Raw genomic sequence first — 19,670 nt, forward strand, 5'->3', positions numbered from 1 at the left:
ATGCAGATTAACTACTTCAGCCGGGAAGGTTTTACACCCTTAATGACCAGGGAATTTTTTATTTTTTGCGATACGGCGCTGCGTTACTATAACTGACAATTGCGCAGGCATGCGACACTGTGCCCAAACAAAATTGTCCGTGCCCCGCTTATAAATAGTTTTCTTTTGGTGATATTTTATTTATTTTACCACCTTTGCGGTTTTTATTTTTTGAACTTTTAACAAAAAAAGAGCAACAATTAAAATAAATATCTAAAAAAATGTCTTCATAAATTTAGACCAATATGTGTTCTGCTATATATTTTTGGAAAAATATATATCCCAATTGGCGTATATTGATTGGTTTGCGTAAAAGTTATAGCATCTACAAAATAGGGGATATATATTTATGGCATTTTTCATTTATTTCTACTAGTAATGGAGGCGATAATTCTTTTTTTATTTTGGGGGGGGGGGGGGTTGTGGCTGACAGATTGGACACCTAACTGCCACTTTGACACTTTTTTTGGGAACCAGTGACATAATTACAGTGATCGGAGCTAAAAAAATATGCACTGTATTAATGACACTGGCAGGGAAGGGGTTAACATTAGGGACGATGAAAGGTTTAAGTGTGTTCATGTTCGTGCTTTCGTACTGTAGGGGGGGGGTCACTGCATGGACACAGTGATCCGTGTTCCTGATTAGCAGGAACTTAGGATCAGTGTCCATGCCTGACAGAACAGTGGTCTGCCTTGTTTACATTGACAGAACGCCGTTCCATCACAGTGTGAAGAGCGATCGCAGGCGGACATCGCGTCTACCGAACCCGCTGATTGGCTCCCCCTGTGTCCATTGAGCACACAATTGTGCCTCTTACGGCCGCTGACTGCAGCCTGACACATCCGGATACTCTATCACTGACGAGGAAGAGGTGGGGCTTTGTTCCAATGGATGGCCGCTGACTACAACGTGACACATCGGACGCATGCGCAGTGAGTGCCCGGCCGTGAAGCCAAAAGCTGTCACGGCCGGGTGCTCACAGTTGGATTGGAGGCGCCGGCGGAGAGGGGGGAGGGAGACGAGCAAAGCTCCAGGCGGCCGCGTCGCTGGACAGTGGAACAGTTAAGTGTCTGTTTATTAAAAGCCAGCAGCTACACTTTTTGTAGCTGCTGACTTTTAATAAACATAAAAAAGGCTGGAACTCCGCTTTAAGTCTAAACATTGTAACAATTTGTCCTTTTACATCAAAGGAATACACTTCTGTTTAAACATTAATGAGAGCCGGCGGTGTCTTCTGGGTTCTTTCACCTATCCCCCTGATGTGCACCAGATTCTTCCTCCTCCAGTATTGCCTTTATAAGCTGATGCCTCCTGGGAAATCGGATGTTTATATCCCAGGAAGCTGCAGGAGACAGCCTATTGGCTACAGCCAGAATGACACAGAAATGGCGAGCCAGGATGCACAGTGTCCAGGGTCGGTCAAAGGCTTTATTCCATGTAATGGTCAGATGAATGAGAACAGTGAATGTGTCGGGCATTGATTTGTAGTATACAAATCTGACAGCTGCCGCTGTTTGCACCGTGTTTATTACGGGCAGAAATATTCTGTGGCTGTGTGAGCGTAGAACCGAGAAAAAAAAGTCTTGTTCTTTCAGATTGAGAAGAGAATGCGGTAGTGGAAAATTTAGATTTTGCTGCAAAGTTCCACATTCATTTTTCTGGGATGATCATGGATCTTGTTATTCAAGCAATTAAAGAAGGTCTTTTATAAATGACTAATCTGTATCTCATGAGAACCTACAGTGTGAAGGGTTTGTATCCTTTATGCCTATAGAATGCAACTTTCTCAGTTATTCCCGGTTTCTGTGACAATCGGAAAGGAATGTAGCGAACGTCACACGTGGTAGGCAGCCGAATTAATAAAAGGACCTCTGTGTCCCGCTCTGCTAATCTGCTTGACAAATCACCGCTCAAAAAGGCCTTTTCCTTTCCATCTGTGGTTGTGTACGGGAACAAAAACCTCACTATTTCTTATTAATTTTTATTTTCTAATATTAGAATATGGAATAGATTTAGATGGTCCAACAGCTGCTATTCTGTGATTTTTCTTGGTTTTGTCAGTTTTCCGCATCAGCCATTTTTGCAAAGGATCATGGGTTACTCATGTAACAAAACAGTGCAATAAAACCTACAAACACTGAGCCTCGGGTGTATAATCTGGAGCTAAATGTCACCTATAGCAGCCAATTGCATTTCAGCAGTTTATAGTGCTGTTAAAGAGGAAGTAAACCCTGATGGGTTTTACTTCCTGCAAATTAAAAGCATGATGGGCTAGTATGCATCGCATACTAGCCCATTATGTGACACTTGCCTGCAAAAGAATCCAGCGATGTCCCCTTCCGGGCCGCGGCTCTGTGATTCGCCGGAGCCGCGAGACCTCACTCCCGCGCGTGCACACAGGAGCCGCCATTAACGGCACAGGCTAGGGAAGAAACGGCACGGAGTTTCGTTTTTTCCCAGCGCATGCGCCATTTACATTATCGGCGGACTACAAGTGAAATATCTCCTAAACGGCGCATGTTTAGGAGATATTTCCACTACCTATAGGTAAGCCCCCTTCTAAGTCAGAAAAAAGGGTTTACAACCCTGTCAGTCCTTCTTTGCTTTTTTTTTTTGATCAAGCCTTAACGTAGGTTTTCTGTCTCCTTGTGATTCTAATAACCTCTTCTGCGCAAGACCTAAAGAAGGGAGGGGACTTTTCCTTGAAACGTGTTGGCTGTGTTTGATCTCAACCAATAAACATTTCAAAAAGACCTTTACTTGATATTAACTTTTGTACCAGGCACTCCTCAATACCCACCCCAGAATTTCAGCTGTCATTATTCTGCTGTGGGTTCAAAAGTTTTTTTTTATTTTTTTCTGAGTATACTACAGCTTTAAAAAAAAAAAGTGTCTTGATGTTCACTATGGTCACTTCTTGTACAGTAGTCGGTACACAGTATATCTCTGTGGCATAGGGTGGCTCCTCTATTCAGAATGTGTCTGCAGAATTAGAAAAGCCTTTCTTCACCAGAGAATGCCATCAAGGGTTCACTATACTGTGTTTCCCCAAAAATAAGCCCAGGTCTTGTATTAATTTTGGCAACAAAAGACACAGTAGGGCTTATTTTCGGGGTAGGCCCCAACATGTAATGTGCTGTCATCTCTCCCCCTGCCTGAGAGGAACCCCCAGTGTGAACTGAGTTAAAATGCTTGTAAAATCGTATAATCCACTCTATTACAGTAGTATATAATATACAATGTGTGTGTGTAATATAATTGTTTCAAATTTCTTCATTATAGCGCCGCTCTGCGCTTCTGTGATTCGCTGGAGCTCTTGTCCACAATTATATTACAGAAACACACACATTGTACATTATATACGAATACAGTGGATTATAGGATGTTACAAACATTTTACACTAGGGCTTATTTTTGGGGTAGGACTTACTGTATATACTCGGGTATAAGCCGAGGTACCTAATTTTACCCCAAAAAAGGTGAAAACTTGTTGACTCGAGTATAAGCCTAGGGTGAGAATGCAGCAGCCACTGTAAGCGGAAAAGAGGGTCAACAATGCCCATTGCCACCTCACTGCCCATTTCCACTGTGCCCATTGCAGCCTTCCTGTGCCTGAGTCAGTGTACCTGGAATTTTTACAGGCTACAGGCTTCCATTCATTGTTTAAAAGTCGCGGTCTCCTCCTGGTCCCGTTCCGTGATAGGCATTTCCCAGCAGCCTATTACGAACGTCTACTCATCCTTGGACTCGATTTCCCAGCAGACACTGTGTTAAGTGTTCCGCCAATCACGGACAGTCTCTTGTCCGAGGATGAAAAGACGTCCGTGATAGGCGGAACACTAAACACAGTGTCTTCTGGGAAACGCCCATCACGGAAGGGACCAGGGGAAGCCACGACTTTTAAACAATGGACGCTCGCACCCCTCCAGGTACACTGACTCGAGTATAAGCCGAGGGGGGTATTTTCAGCCCTAAAAAAAAGGGCTGAAAACTTGGCTCATACTTGAGTATATATGGTATATTACAGCCCTCCTGGAAAATTAAGGCTAGATCTTTTTTTCGGGGTAGGTCTTATTTTCGGGGAAACACGGTAGACTCAAATGGAAATCTGTATCTCTGATGTAGTTTTATCACCATGTGCTTAAGCCTTATGTCGGCCACTCTTTACACCCAAAGGAAAATGATACAATTTTTAATATTTGGACTTTGAGTAGGTGACAAATGTTCTTTCTTAAATGAAATCTGTAGTGTATTTTCAAGAAGTACATATCTGTTGTAAAGTACAAATTTTTGCTTGCTTTTATTATTCTGTACATGAAATAAAATGCAATATAAAAGTTCCCTGTATCGATCATCTGTACATCCTGTATGGAGAAGGAGGTTTTTGATTAAGTCGGTTGCTTGACTCATAAACTTGCAATAAGGAAAAGGAGCCTTGAAGCAAAATGTTATATTTATTTGGGTGTTGCATTGAACAAATCAATATTTCTTTTAACAACACTATATTTAGCGATAGATGATTTCAGTGTTTTGATTTTTATGTATCTCCAGCTGAATCAGAATGTGGAAGTGCAGCGGGGTCGCCTTCGCGATGACATCAAGGAGTACAAGTTCCGTGAAGCGCGCTTGCTCCAGGATTACACCGAGCTGGAGGAGGAGAATATATCCCTGCAGAAGCAAGTCTCTGTTCTCAAGCAAAACCAAGTGGGTATAGATTGATTAGAAGTACCTTGAAAATATTTTTAGGTTCTTTTTTTTTTTTTTTTTTTTTTTTTTTGTGTTAGGGGGCTTATTCAAATTAATGAGCTGCCCAATGCAACAGGATTTAAAGTGGATGTAAAACCTGTGTGAAGTGAACAGCATCAGATGATACACAGAGATAAAACAAAGCTCCCTATAGATGTTTTACATGCATATCTGCCGTCTTCAGCTTTCTATATTCTTTGCACATCATGTTACAAATCTTTTTTCCTGTCTCGGCAGTGGGAGGGGAGTCTGGGCATACACTGTGTGAGCTGATTGGAGGGATGGCACACGCCCCCACTCCACATAAGCAGAGGAATGAAGAAACTTGTAGAGCTGTATTGTGAATAGACAAACTCTCTGCTTATCTATCCCAGACACAAATTTGCAACTGCTTTCATCTCCTGTGTGTCCGAGAACTTTTCAGACGTTATAATGCTGATAACAGAGGAATGAAGCAGTAGAAAGACATGAGATTTAGGGCTTTGGAGAGAGATAAGTAAACACTACAGATATATGTGCCCAGGTTAGAATTCATGAATGGGGTTTACAACCACTTTAATACAGAGCTACAGTGTGAACAGACCCCGAGACTTGGCTACAGGAAAGCTAATGGGCATTAAAGTATGTTGGTTTTTCTCCTAACCTGTCTGGAATGTATTAGGCCCTTTTCACATGGGGACCGATCCGCTCAGCGGGAGAGCGCTCCGCTGAGCCGGCGGATGACCGGTCCGTCTCTGCTCACTGAGCAGGGACTGACCTGTCTGAGCCCCGATGTTTCCTATGGGGAGATTAAATGGAAACGTACAGCGTGTCCGTGTTTATCAGATCTCGTCCGATCCGCCAGACACATGGCTAATTCTTTACAAGGATGTCTAAACCCAAGAACAAACGTTTTCTCTATTGCACATTTCTAGTCCTTGTGGCTGTTCAAGCTAAGTACAGAAAAACACTTGTTGATTTTGATAGAATTCTAGTTCCCTTGTCAATTCCTGACCACTGAATTAAAATATCAATCTTATTGGCCTTCCCATCTGTCTTCTTTCATCTACAGATGAGGAGAGGGGAAGGTGTTTGTAGTCCAAATCAGGAGGTCAGCTCAGTCTAAGCTGCTTCTCTGTATATACTGTATGGTGCATCACTGTTGTCACCCTAGGACAGGAATTATGTTACTGGCAGGATCACCAGGTGACAAAGGAAAACTAACTGAAGAAAGGAAATGAATACAGCCGCCTCATCTATAGACTGCTAAGCTGCAGTATATTAAATTTTAGTTTTTGGGTTTAGATGTACTTTTAGGGAAAGTTCACACCAGACACAGTTCTGACTGCCATTGGAATACATGGAAAACACTATGCATGCATTTTTAGTACAGAAAAAATGCACCCTAAACTGTACTGCGTCTGGTGTGAACTGGCCCTAAAGGAAAACTTTTCTTGCCTGTGTCAACCATTATCACTTTCCTTAACCACTTAAGACCTGGACCAAAATGCAGCTAAAGGTTTTGCGATTCGGCACTGCGTCACTTTAACAGACAATTGCGCGGTCGTGCGACGTGGCTCCCAAACAAAATTGGCGTCCTTTTTTTCCCACAAAGCTTCCTTTTGGTGGTATTTGATCACCTCTGCGGTTTTTATTTTTTGCGCTATAAACAAAAATAGAGCGACAATTTTGAAAAAAAAAACAATATTTTTTGCTATAATATCCCCCAAAAATATATAAAAAAAAACATTTTTTTTCCTCAGTTTAGGCCAATACGTATTCTTCTACCTATTTTTGGTAAAAAAAAATCGCAATAAGCGTTTATCGGTTGGTTTGCGCAAAATTTATAGCGTTTACAAAATAGGGGATAGTTTTATTGCATTTTTTTTTTTTATTATTACTAATGGCGGCGATCAGCGGTTTTTTTGTTTTCGTGACTGCGACATTATGGCGGACACTTCGGACAATTTTGACACATTTTTGGGACCATTGTCATTTTCACAGCAAAAAATGCATTTAAAATGCATTGTTTATTGTGAAAATGACGGTTGCCGTTTGGGAGTTAACCACAGGGGGGTGCTGAAGGGGTTATGTGTGACCTCATATGTGTTTACAACTGTAGGGGGGTGTGGCTGTAGGTGTGACGTCATCGATTGTGTATGCCTATAAAAGGGATCACACGATCGATGACGCCGCCACAGTGAAGAACGGGGAAGCCGTGTTTACACACGGCTCTCCCCGTTCTTCAGCTCCGGGGACCGATCGCGGGACTCCAGCGGCCTCGGAGCTTCGGACCGGGTCGCGTGCGTGCGCCACGGGCACGCGACCCACGGCTGGGTACTAGCACAGGACGTACGTGCATGTGCCCAGCCGTGCCATTCTGCCGACGTAAATGTGCAGAAGGCGGTCCTTAAGTGGTTAAAGTATAATTAACGGCAAAACATTTTTTTTTGTTTTGGAGAGAGTGAAGATGAATTCGAACACCTGTCAGTTTTTATTGATGTCTGTTTCCCCGTTAAAGAGATGCACCCTCTCTATTTGTCCTGTTTACCATTATTATTAAAGTGAAAAAAATCCCAAATTTTGGAGAGGTCCCCAGAAAAGTAATAGAGGGGAAATTTCCACACAAGTTCTGGCGACCTGGGGGTCCCCAAAGCATTCCCTTTTAATTTGCAGGGATTTCCTCTTACCTCCTGCTTGGCTATGGGACAGGAAGTGAATGGAAATCTTCGCAATGTGACACAGGTGGCAAAAAGACTGACAGGGGTTATAACCCTCTTTACTCAACCCAAAATGAAAATAAAGTTCTACTTTAATCTTTCTGTAGGCATCAGTAGCTGTCATTTACTTTTGTTGAACCCTAAAGAGGGTCATTGGGAAGCATTTATTGTAGGCTACAGATTTTCAATTTCTTTTACATTGTTTCCTCTAGGTGGAATTTGAAGGTCTTAAACATGAGATCAAAAGATTGGAGGAGGAGACCGAATTCTTGAACAGCCAACTGGAAGATGCCATCCGGTTAAAAGAGATATCGGAGAGACAGTTGGAGGAATCTCTAGAGACTTTGAAGACAGAGCGTGAACAGAAGAACAACCTGCGGAAGGAGCTGTCCCATTACATGAACATCAATGACTCCATGTACAGCAACCATCTGAGCTTCTCCCTGGATGGACTCAAGTTCAGCGATGAGATTACAGAGCCGAACAATGATGATTCCATGAATGGTTTTGAGCATAATGGGATCATCAAAATGAATGCTGACAACAAGATGTCCACCCCCAAAAAGAATGACCCGTCTCCAAGCCTGGTTTCTGATCTGCTAAGTGAGCTAAACATCTCTGAAATCCAGAAATTAAAGCAGCAGCTGATGCAGGTATGACAAAATGCTATTTGATGGCCAACATCTTAAATTGTTATAAGGGAATGAGAAACTGAAGTTCCTCATTGCGGAATGATTTACAGTTCACTGCATTCCATTTTATGTTAAAAACACTACTCTCACGCATATTTTTTAATAGTTCCATCTCTGATCTCCACCTGTCAAGGCTCCATTAGTGAGTTTTTCCCTGTAACTGCTTGTGTCTCCATCCCCTGCCCATAAGGCCATAATGTGAGTGTTGCTGCTAGACCATCCAGTCAGGGCCATCTTATTCAGTGGGCACAGCCCAGGGGCCTCAGGTGCCCATGGATGGGGCCCCATCAGGACGGGCAGGGCGAATCCCAGGCAGGTGCACCATGCCCCAGCACTATAAGCTGCTGCAGAAAAGGGACGCCAAGCCTCTGAAGCTGGGGCATGCCACTTGACTGCTCTGGTTGCTAGAATCTCTGGCAGCCCGGCGCCTAGCAACCAGTGACGTCAGAGGCCTACGCCACCCCAGCATTTAGAGCGTGCCGCGGCCGCCCCAGCTTTCATAGCGTGCCGCCTCTGCGGCTGGAAAACTAGATCGGCTCCACCCACCTCTGCCATCTTCAGACTCAGACAGCGTAGCACGCCATCTTCATTGTTTGGGCCCCAATGCATTTCTTTGCCCAGGGGCCCATGATGCTATTAAGATGGCACTGCGTCCAGTAATGTGTACTAATCCATCTGCGTAACATCATCAGAATTGTAATTGTTTTGGTAATTGGGCAGAGCTGAACATTTTGAGGGTATCTTGCACCCACATCCAAATAAAAAAAAAAAGAATCGCATGTATTTTGAACAGGAGTGTGGTGCATTTCCTGTCTGTATCGCATGTGGTTTCTCACACTGCATCAGTGTCACTATGACAAGCCTGGGTTCACACAGCATAATGGGAGATATTGGCACACAAGAAGATCAACCCCTGAAACAGACCTAAAAAGTCCAATAATAGTAGTCCGTAAAGTTCAGTACCAGAGGCTGATATCCCCAGAGTGAGAAGCCAGCTCTGTAATAAGGCAATATAGAAAGCCAGGGAAGCGCTATCCAAGTGCAGCAATGGGCAGCTAGTTTCATAAAAAAATAGAACGACTTGTATTTTAAAAGTACATATCTCGCATGTCAAATACAAGTCTGTGCGATCATAGTGTCCACGTCTTGCCTGATGCGCTGATGATTGAAAACCATAGCCGCTTGCATTGCTCACAGGGCTGGGGGAGATGTGTAGGCATGTCTGGATAGGCCTGTAGAGGGAGCTCACAAGCTCCAAGCGTGTAGCCTGTTACTGCAGTGTTCCACCCCCCAAGCTGACGTCACTACCGCCCTATACCCATATGTGCCCTCAAAGCTGGTTTACATGGATCTTAGAACTTTCTACATCTCCTCTAGCCCTGTGAGCACCACACGCAGCCATGGTTTTCCATTATCAGTGGGTCCTATGACCGTGCAGATTTGAGTTGTTCTAACCATTTTTCAAATAAACTATTTGCCCATTACTGCACTTAATGGCGCTTCCCTGTCTTTCTAAAATGGGTTCACACAGGAGCAGTGGGGGAAACCACATATGACTCGGATAAGTCGCGCTACATTCCTGTGCGTTTTGTATGGGTTTGAAATCACACTGCAAAGGTGCCGCTTTTAGATATCATAGGATTTACTCAAGTACAAGTATCGGCACCTATACTGGTATCATTATTGGTGCAACCCTACATTATGCATCACTGGTTTCTGAAAAGTAAACGTATTAGTTTCCGTATTTTTGTTGTCAACCACAAGTCATTTTGAGCTTTCATTCTGATTTCACCTTTATTAAAATGTTGTTTTAGGTCGAAAGAGAGAAGGTTGGTCTTTTGTCGACTCTTCAGGAGTCTCAGAAACAGTTAGAGAACACCAAAGGAGCCCTGTCTGAGCAAAGTGACAAAGTTAGCAGGCTTACTGAAAACCTAAATGCCATGAAGAAGCTCCATGCCACCAAGGAGCGTCAGTCTGCCCTGGACAATGAGAAAGACAGGGACAGCCATGAAGACGGGGACTACTATGAGGTTGACATTAATGGCCCTGAGATTCTGGAATGCAAATACAAACTTGCTATGGCAGAAATCCATGACCTCAAGGAGGAACTGAAGACTGTAAAGTCCAAGTACGAAGAATGTGAGCTTAAGTACGAAGAGGATAAGAACAGGTTTGAAAGTGAAACTCAGTCTATGGCAGAAAAGATCTCCTATCTAGAAATGACCACACGGCAAGATCGAGACCAAGTTGTCAGACTGGAGAAAGAACTCAAGAAAGTGAGTGACGTGGCAGGAGAATCGCAAGGAAGTCTCACAGTGGCACAGGATGAGCTTGTCACATTTAGTGAAGAATTGGCCAACTTGTACCACCATGTCTGTATGTGCAACAACGTGACACCCAACAGGGTCATGCTGGATTACTACAAGGAGGGAAAAGGTGGCAGAACCAGTCCTGAGGGTAAAGGGCGCAGGTCACCAATATTGCTTTCCAAGGGTCTATTGACCACAGAAAATGGCCAAAGCGAGTGCGGATCTCCAGTATCTCCAGTTCCATCGCCTGTTTCCGACCACAGAAAGGAACCCATGAACATTTACAACCTCATAGCCATAATCCGTGATCAGATCAAACATTTACAAGCTGCAGTGGACAGGAGCACAGAGTTGTCTCGGCAGCAGGTGGCCAGCCAGGAGCTTGGACCAGCGGTGGACAAAGACAAAGAAGCCCTCATGCATGACATCTTGAAGCTGAAGTCTTTGCTCAGCACAAAGAGAGAGCAAATTGCTACCCTGCGCACCGTATTGAAAGCCAACAAACAAGTGAGTAGCGATTGGCTATGGAGCTTAAGCAATTATTATTTAAATTATAATTTATTCATTGGGTGATCTGCTCCAAAGAAAGTAGGTTAGGTTTCATTATTGCAGATGGAAAAGTGTATTTTGGAATTAATCTCTAGAGCAGCTGAATCTTTCTATTCTTAAATCAAATCAAAGCTATATATCCTCTTTATTTCCTAATTCAGTCTTATCTTTCCTTTAAGAACTGTGTTCGTCTGCTGTGCTTTGACTAAATTTGAAGGGCCTGTACTCTAGATTTGGAAAATATTTTTTTTTGCTAAATACCATAAAACAGTAATTACATTTTTCAAGAATTAAGACCACAATTCAAGAAAATAAATTGAAAAGACACATATGAAGCCCTTTTCTGGGGAAATGAGTAGCATGCACAGTTTATATCACTAAATTCTTCTTCTCTTTGTCCTACTCCAAGGAATACCATTTTTTTTATATAGGATGTAATTATGAGAGTTTATCAATTAGCCTCAAGATAACATGTTGCACACCAGTCCCCCATGCCTGAGCCCCCTCCCAGTGGGTGGGGCTTCCTCTCCCCTCCAGCTGCCATCACATTTAAAATCGGCATTCATTCACAGGGATCTGTTAATAAACTACAAGTCCCATCTACCACTGTGGTAGACGGACTTGTAGTTTCAATGGGCTGTTGGTGTGTGCTAATCAGCACGCTTGTAGTCCATTCACAATTCATATAGCTCTGAAACTGATTTTAAATAAAAAACTGGCATGGGTTCCCCCTCCAAGAGAATACCAGGCCCTTAGGTCTGGTATGGATTTCAAGGGGAACCCCAACGCCGAAAAAACAGCTCAGGGGTCCCGCCAAATCCATACCAGACCCTTATCCGAGCATGCAGCCCGGCCGGTCAGGAAAGGGTGCGGACGAGCGAGCGCCCCCCCCCCCCCCCCCCCCGAACTGTACCAGGCGGCCCACCCCAAAAGCACCTTGTCCCCATGTTGATGGGGACAAGGGCATCTTCTCAACAACCCTCGCCGTTGGTTTTCAGGGTCTGTGGGCAGGGGGTTTATCGGAATCTGGGAGACCCCCTGTGTGAATGGGCTCTCATGTGTTATGTTTCCAATTAATTTACATGTATAGGTCAGCTGGAGGCCTTCATTTAGTAAAGGCTATGTGTTTTGTCCAGAGAAGTGCAGCAATCTGAAATTCCTATAATCGGAAGAATCTCCTTGTTAAATGTTTTTTAGTATGGAACACCTCGACATACAGTATACTCAAAGGAGATCTATGGTCACGGCATACATTTTCATTTTGAAACCTCAGCATTGTAATAGCTATACAAACAGTTATTTTTCAAGCCACAGGCTTACTTAAAGAAAATAAATCTTCTTTCATGTTGTAAGTGCTGCCTGTCTCCTCGCCCATCTCTTTACACAACTTCCTGGATCCCCCTGCATTGATGTCACAATGTACAATATAAGATTTCCTATCATCTGTGCCCAGTCTTGCCACACAAAGTTAATCCAGCTCTGAGCAATCCTCTTTTATTGTTCAGTGAAATAAAACTGACTTACAGAGAAAAACCTTAGTCCGTTCCGCCTCCTTGCTGTGAGTGACAGGTTATTTACATATCACATGCACTAGTTTCAGACAGGCATTATTTTTTAATTCCCACCCCCACTCCTTTTCTGAAGTCATGTGGTTACTTTTCTGGATTTTGACTGGATGTTAGTGATCATAGCAGAATTCAGTGTAATAAATACACAGGAAAAAATGCATGTTGACAAGGGGAGTGTGGAGGTGGGCGGAGAGTCTACTGACATCACTACTCCGCCCACCGAGCTCCAGACAACAGATCCACCCACAGAATCTGCAGTTTTTCAGGTCTCATAACAGACAGAGGGGAGACATTTGACAGGTAAGGATACATGCAGGAGGCATGTATATCCTTATAGATCAGCACTATGGCAGTAGTTTAGAAAGGATGAGAGTGGGTTTATATCCACTTTAAGCTTCTCTGCTGTTTAGTTTTAATTTCTAAGGACTATATATCCCATGGTACTTTACTGTCTGCCAGCAATGTGATTCCTGTACTAACTCCACCTCCTGAAACTCTTAGCACCTCTGTAGCTCATAAGACAGGCTCGGTGAAATGCGTGACACAGCAGTGCCTACTCACAGGACACTGTAAATGCATTTCACAGAATTCAAGGAAATGTGTGGGAATCTTCACAAAGTAAATTTATAAACTTCATGATCAATCAGATTAATAAGAGTAGCCTAGGGGAGCTGCGGTGGCTCAACGCGATTGGCACTGCGCTGACAAGCCATTCACCTCTGCAGCTAGAGGTTCGGATCCCGGTCTCAGCTACATGTGAATTGAGTTTGGTGGTCTCAGCCCGGCTCCTGGTGGGAGTGCTATGCGAGGTAAGCTTGCGCTTAGTACGCCCACCCCCCTCCCGCAAAAACCACCACACTTACACGCACTCGAAATTGGGTTAACATGCACGCACTTTGACCACGCGGTCTCTAAAAAGAGAGGCGAAGGACTAACGGGGCTGGTTGAGCGGGCTAGATCCTCTCACTCCCTTATAGGGAGTCCCTCTGCCCCGTTGGGCTTCAAAGCAGAGCAGGTAGGGAGGACCCCCTCACACACCCACCATTGCCACCCGGGGCATGGAGAAAGGTGGCAGATTGCCTCTGGGGGAGGCCTGCCTACTCCCAACTCCTGCAGTCCGGCTCCTCTCTCGGTTACACGCACAAAATACACTTAAAAAAAAAGAAAGAAAAATAAGAGTAGCCTAAAAATAATTTAAATCTAAAGAGATAATATATTGATTTTACATTTTGACCATAGATGCACTTTAAAGCTGAACTCCAGGTAAATAATTAATGCTCCCTTGAAGTGGTTCTGCCACCGCACTGCAAGCGTCAAATGCTCATTTAGGTTTAGGGCCCCAAAAAACTATTTACCCATCTTCCACTCCCGCAGGCTCCTTCCAGGCTGTAAGACCAGTCCCTCTTCTCACCTATGCTCCAGTAGTCACAGGTCATCTGACATAATGTCCAATGTAGAGCTCATAGCCCTGCACTGCACATAAGACCTTGAGGGATAGTCTACTGTCAAAGCGTAGGGAAGTAGAGGAAGGCCCCAGATGCGATTGGGTTTTGTGCCCCCTAGATCTGAACTAGCACTTAAACCTTGCAGTGCAGGGGTAGCCCCACTGCAAGGGAGCGTTTCTCCTTCCCCCTGAGATGGGCTTTAAAAGATTTCACTTTTATTGTGTGATGGCAAAACCCCTGTTATTATCCAGTAGTGTTACCAAGTCAACATTTTCTTTCTGCAAAGCTTCTCTTAAATATATGGATTGGGATGGTCAACTGGCATAAGTGGATTTTTTTTTTTTTTTTAAGAGTTTTGACCATGCAAATTTGGAGAATCCTATTATTTCTTCATCTACTACCACCCTGGCTGTTATCTTGTCATATCTTCTGGCCACTAAACTTGTCTACCCATTTTACATCAACAGATTGGGTCTTGAAGGAGAAGTACGGCCACAGCTTTTTAGGTTCTACTTCTCCTATGGATCACAGGAGTGCAGTTTGTTCTACACTCCTATGACCCATTTCCAGCTGAGGATTAAAGCCCGCTGTTGGCTCATGTCACCCAGCTGGTCCAGGCTCTGGATCACTTCTGACTTTACAGTCGAGATCCATCTAGCAGCCTGGACCGGCAGCCGGCTCTCCCCTCAGCAAACCGCTGGGAGACCTGAGCCAGATGCTCCTGCCCCCTTTGCAGTCTGTTTCTTCAGTGAGCGCTGGAGGGGCAGAGCAGAGAGTCGGTGACTGGCAGCCATGGCTCTCTGCTCAGAGTGGAGAACTGAGCTATCAGTGGTGTTTGATCACTCAGCTCTCATAGTAGAGGCCGTGGGGGATAAATGCAACATCAGATCAATGCTGTGTCCACCTAGGTGAGTTTTTTTTTTTTTTTAATGGGCCAAGGCCATTCTTTCTATTTTATCGAGCAGTACCTGTACATAGAGGCTGTTGTAAGTTCTTTTCTGGGGGTGCGTCATCTCGCCGGCCTGGGATTTAATTGCTGCTGCATTGAAGCTTTAGCTGCTCCTAACTGCAGCTTAAGGGTGCTTTGAAGACTCTGTGAAGTTGCTAATAAAAAGTTTGCAAATGCTACCCTAATGCAAGCTGAGGCTTGTGTACAAGGCCTAAAAGAACATACTGAAATGGAAGTATTCTTCAGTAATTTCATGTGCTGGATGGAAACAAATTGCAGAGCCTGTTACAGTCAGAGAACTCTGATGGATAAAACAGATGACCATACGCATTGAATTACCATTAGTGTGTGTTTCTATTTGGCAATTAATTGGATAATGATAAATATATGGCAAGCTCTGCCATTGATACAGATGTGGTGCCTTTATAATTCATTTTTCCGGTAAATTGTGTTGAAGGATCGGGGAAGGAGTTATATAACATGCAATATTACACGTTTTTCTTACAAGCATAGTCATGAGCTCTCCATGGTGCCATCCATGATTGAACATTGTCTGGTCTCTCTATTTGGTGTTAATAGCATCCCTTATCTGTGTTGCTATAACTGACTTTCAGATAAAAACCAATTACTGCCTTTCCTTTTCTTCAGACCGCAGAAGTCGCTCTTGCCAACTTGAAAAGCAAATACGAGAACGAAAAAGCTATGGTGACCGAAACCATGATGAAACTCCGCAACGAGTTGAAGGCCCTCAAGGAGGACGCTGCTACATTCTCCTCTCTCCGAGCCATGTTTGCCACAAGGTATATATATAGATTTTTTTTTATTCCAGACTAAAGGTCCCTGCAATAGTAACACATTTACACTTGCCTCTCCTCCACATGCCACGTGCCATCCTTCAACCCTGTATCGCTGCAAGGTTATTTGGCAAAGGTTTTTAAAACGGTTATGCATCTCCCTACACCCAATGCCTTAAAATGGCAGTATGGCATTCTGTTTTTAAGGGGGAATATTCAATAGTGTCTGGTGGTACTGGTCTTTTTTTTTTTTTTTTTTTTCTGGCACAGCATGACTTTTTTGCTGCCTCTTTAGGCACAGGTTTTTAGCAGTTGATAGTTTCATTTATCATTTTTAGGTAAATCGGGTAAATTCCACCTTACAAATTCATATTGTTAAACCGTTCAGTGTGAAACTATTGCAGGTTTGGCAGAACTTTTGAATCCTTTCATGTGGGGTCAGCAAGCTTTTAACGTGCCGAGTTTCCCATAGCCGGAAAATCTTGACAAGGTTGTAAAGCCCCAGAGAGAACAATTCACAATATGCGTTATAATTCATACCCAGATCTCCTCTATATCCAACAAAAGGCAGGAACAGGAATATTTCTTTTCTCTGCTGACATTCCGGATTATTCCTAAAGAACTTCTTACAGTTAGCATTGTTTTGTTTCCCTTTGATGTTCACACATATATAGAAAGCAATAAAACACACTGGTGAATGCACATTGTAAGAATATGCAACAAGAGGCATTATTTATTATGTAATCCAGTTCAAAGGTTTCTTGCAGTAATTAGATTAGTGGCAAATATTAAAAAAAAAATGCTCTGAGAAGATCTCCAAGCAGTCTTCCACATCTTTATGTGCAATTTCGTTTTTTACCTTAGACCCCCCTACACACTATACAACTTTTGCTGTCTGATTTCCTTTAGATTTACCAAAACCATGTAGTGCAGGGGCCTGCCTGATTGCATACAAATTGAAACTCTTAAAGTGGGAGTTCACCCGAAAAAAAAATTTTAACATTAGATTGAGGCTCATTTTGTGAAGGGGAATCGGGTGTTTTTTTTTTAAATCGAAGCAGTACTTACCATTTTAGAGATAGATCTTCTCCGCCGCTTCCGGGTATGGTCTTCGGGACTGGGCGTTCCTATTTGATTGACAGGCTTCCGACAGGCTTCCGACGGTCGCATACATCGCGTCACGAGTAGCCGAAAGAAGCCGAATGTCGGTGCGGCTCTATACGGCGCCTGCGCACCGACGTTCGGCTACTTTTGGAAAATCGTGACGCGATGTATGCGACCGTCGGAAGCCTGTCAATCAAATAGGAGCGCCCAGTCCCGCAGCCCATACCCGGAAGCGGCGGAGAAGATCGCTCTCTAAAACGGTAAGTACTGCTTCGATTTTAAAAAAACTACCCGATTCCCCTTGACAAAATGAGCCTCAATCTAATGTTAAAAATTTACTTTTTGGGTGAACCTCCACTTTAAGGTTTGACCTCATATTATATGGTTTTGGTAAATCTAAAGGAAAAAAATTTTTTAAGAAAATTTGTAGTGTGTATCCAGCTTTAACCACTTAAGACCCGGACCAAAATGCAGGTAATGGACCGGACAGTTTTTGCGATTCGGCACTGCGCCGCTTTAACTGACAATTGCACGGTCTTTCGACGTGGTTCCCAAACAAAATTGGCTTCTTTTTTTCCCCCACAAATAGAGCTTTCTTTTGGTGGTATTTGATCACCTCTGCGGTTTTTATTGTTTGCGCTATAAACAAAAATAGAGCGACAATTTAAAAAAAAAATGCAATATTTTTTCCTTTTTGCTATAATAAATATCCCCTAAAAATATATAAAAAAAATAATTTTTTCCTCAGTTTAGGCCAATACGTATTCTTCTACCTATTTTTGGTAGAAGAAAATCGCAATATGCGTTTATCGATTGGTTTGCGCAAAATTTATAGTGTTTACAAAATAGGGGATAGTTTTATTGCATTATTATTATTACTAATTTTTTTTTACTACTAATTGCGGCGATCAGCGTTTTTTTTTTTTTCCTGACCGCGACATGGCGGACACATCGGACAATTTTGACACATTTTTGGGGCAATTGTAATTTTCACAGCAAAAAATGCTATAAAAATGCATTGTTTACTGTGAAAATGACAATTGCAGTTTGGGAGTTAACCACTAGGGGGCGCTTCAGGGGTTAAGTGTGACCTCATATGTGTTTCTAACTGTAGGGGGCGGGGCTGGACGTGTGACATCATTGATTGTGTTTCCCTATATCAGGGAACAGACGATCAATGACGGCGCCACTGTGAAGAACGGGGAAGGTGTGTTTACACACAGCTCTCCTCGGTCTTCAGCTCCGGGGACCGATCGCGGGACTCCATCGGTGATCGGGTGCCACGGAGCTTTGTCACGGCTGGGCACTTAAAGAGGACGTACAGGTACCATTCTGCCGACGTATGTGTGTAGGAGGCGGTCCTTAAGTGGTTAATTATCCCCAAATCTATCCAAGTAAAAAGTGTTCAGCTAGATAAAATGGCTAACATTTACGGGTCACTTCTTTATTCAAATTGAGCCAATCCAGGTTGGAACCGGTTTCCACTTGCAGGATAAGTTCACCTTTGGAAACATGTTACACGTTTTTAGGGTGTAATGTGTAACATGTTCCCAGTGCTGCAGCCCGATCCCCGCAATCCCTGTGACAGCAGTATGGGGAAAAGTTGCCCGTACTAGCTATCACTTTTTAAATCAGCGGGGCTCTGCCCACATAGCCGCTTCGTTCATTCATATGGCTCTGTGTGAATGAACTACAACCCCCGACATCCTTGGCGGCTGTTGGCTTGTAGTTCTCAATGAACTATCACACTGCTGTGGAATGCTTTGGTAGTTCATTGATCTTTCCTGTCAGTGTATCTACTTGCCCGTATGGGAGGTATGGGCACACAGAAGATCTGCAGGAGACCTGCATGGCTAATCGCTGGTGCAATGCTTTACAGGCTCCCAAAAAAAAGCATATTTTTTTTTTACCTGCAAAAAGTTTACCTGCACAGCAGAACACCGTGGTACACACGTTGCAGTAACAAATGGTAAAAGACAAGTTTTACTACCTATTACCACAATCCAATACCTGAATGGGTCTTTAATGTTTGAGGAATCCTTTTTTTTTTTTTTTTTTTTTAATACTAAACATTTGTTCCTTATTTTGTTACATTTTAACCACTTGCTTACTGGGCACATATACCCCCCTCCTGCCCAGGCGAAATTTCAGCTTCCGGCACTGCGTCGCTTTAACTGACAATTGCGCGGTCGTGCGACGTGACTCCCAAACAAAATTGACGTCCTTTTTTCCCCACAAGTAGAGCTCTCTTTTGGTGGTATTTGATCGCCTGTGCGGTTTTTATTTTTTGCGCTATAAACAAAAGAGCGTAAATTTTGAAAAAAATACAATATTTTTTACTTGTTGCTATAATAAATATGCCAATTTAAAAAAAAAAAAAAAAAAAAATTTTTCTCAGTTTAGGCCGATACGTATTCTTCTACATATTTTTGGTAAAAAAAAAAAAAATCGCAATAAGCTCAAAAGTTATAGCGCCTACAAAATAGGGGACAGAATTATTTTTTTAATTTTTTTTTTTTTACTAGAAATGGCGGCGATCTGCGATTTTTATTGGGACTGCGACGTTATGGCGGACACTTTTGACACATTTTTGGCGCCATTCACATTTATACTGCGATCAGTGCTATGAATATGCACTAATTACTGTAAAAATGTGACTGGCATTGAAGGGGTTAACACTAGGGGGTGAGGAAGGGGTTAAATATGTTCCCTATATAGTGTTCTAACTGTAGGTGGAGGGGGGGGGGTGACCGATCTGTGTCCCTATGTACAA

General features: G+C 43.2%; 1 protein-coding gene across 4 annotated transcripts in view; it reads left to right on the forward strand.

Annotated features, from left to right (window-relative positions):
* Positions 1-19,670, forward strand: part of BICD2 (BICD cargo adaptor 2) — a 142,529-nt gene that overhangs the window by 109,064 nt on the left and 13,795 nt on the right. For all 4 annotated transcript variants that reach the window (XM_040359279.1, XM_040359282.1, XM_040359281.1 and 1 more), the window contains exons 3-6: positions 4,594-4,746; positions 7,700-8,140; positions 9,994-10,995; positions 15,648-15,799. In XM_040359279.1, coding sequence (XP_040215213.1) covers positions 4,594-4,746; positions 7,700-8,140; positions 9,994-10,995; positions 15,648-15,799 — 1,748 coding nt within the window. The remainder of the gene's footprint in view (positions 1-4,593; positions 4,747-7,699; positions 8,141-9,993; positions 10,996-15,647; positions 15,800-19,670) is intronic.

The sequence above is a fragment of the Rana temporaria genome, chromosome 7 (genome assembly GCF_905171775.1).
Source record: "Rana temporaria chromosome 7, aRanTem1.1, whole genome shotgun sequence".
In the NCBI taxonomy this organism is placed as follows: domain Eukaryota; kingdom Metazoa; phylum Chordata; class Amphibia; order Anura; family Ranidae; genus Rana; species Rana temporaria.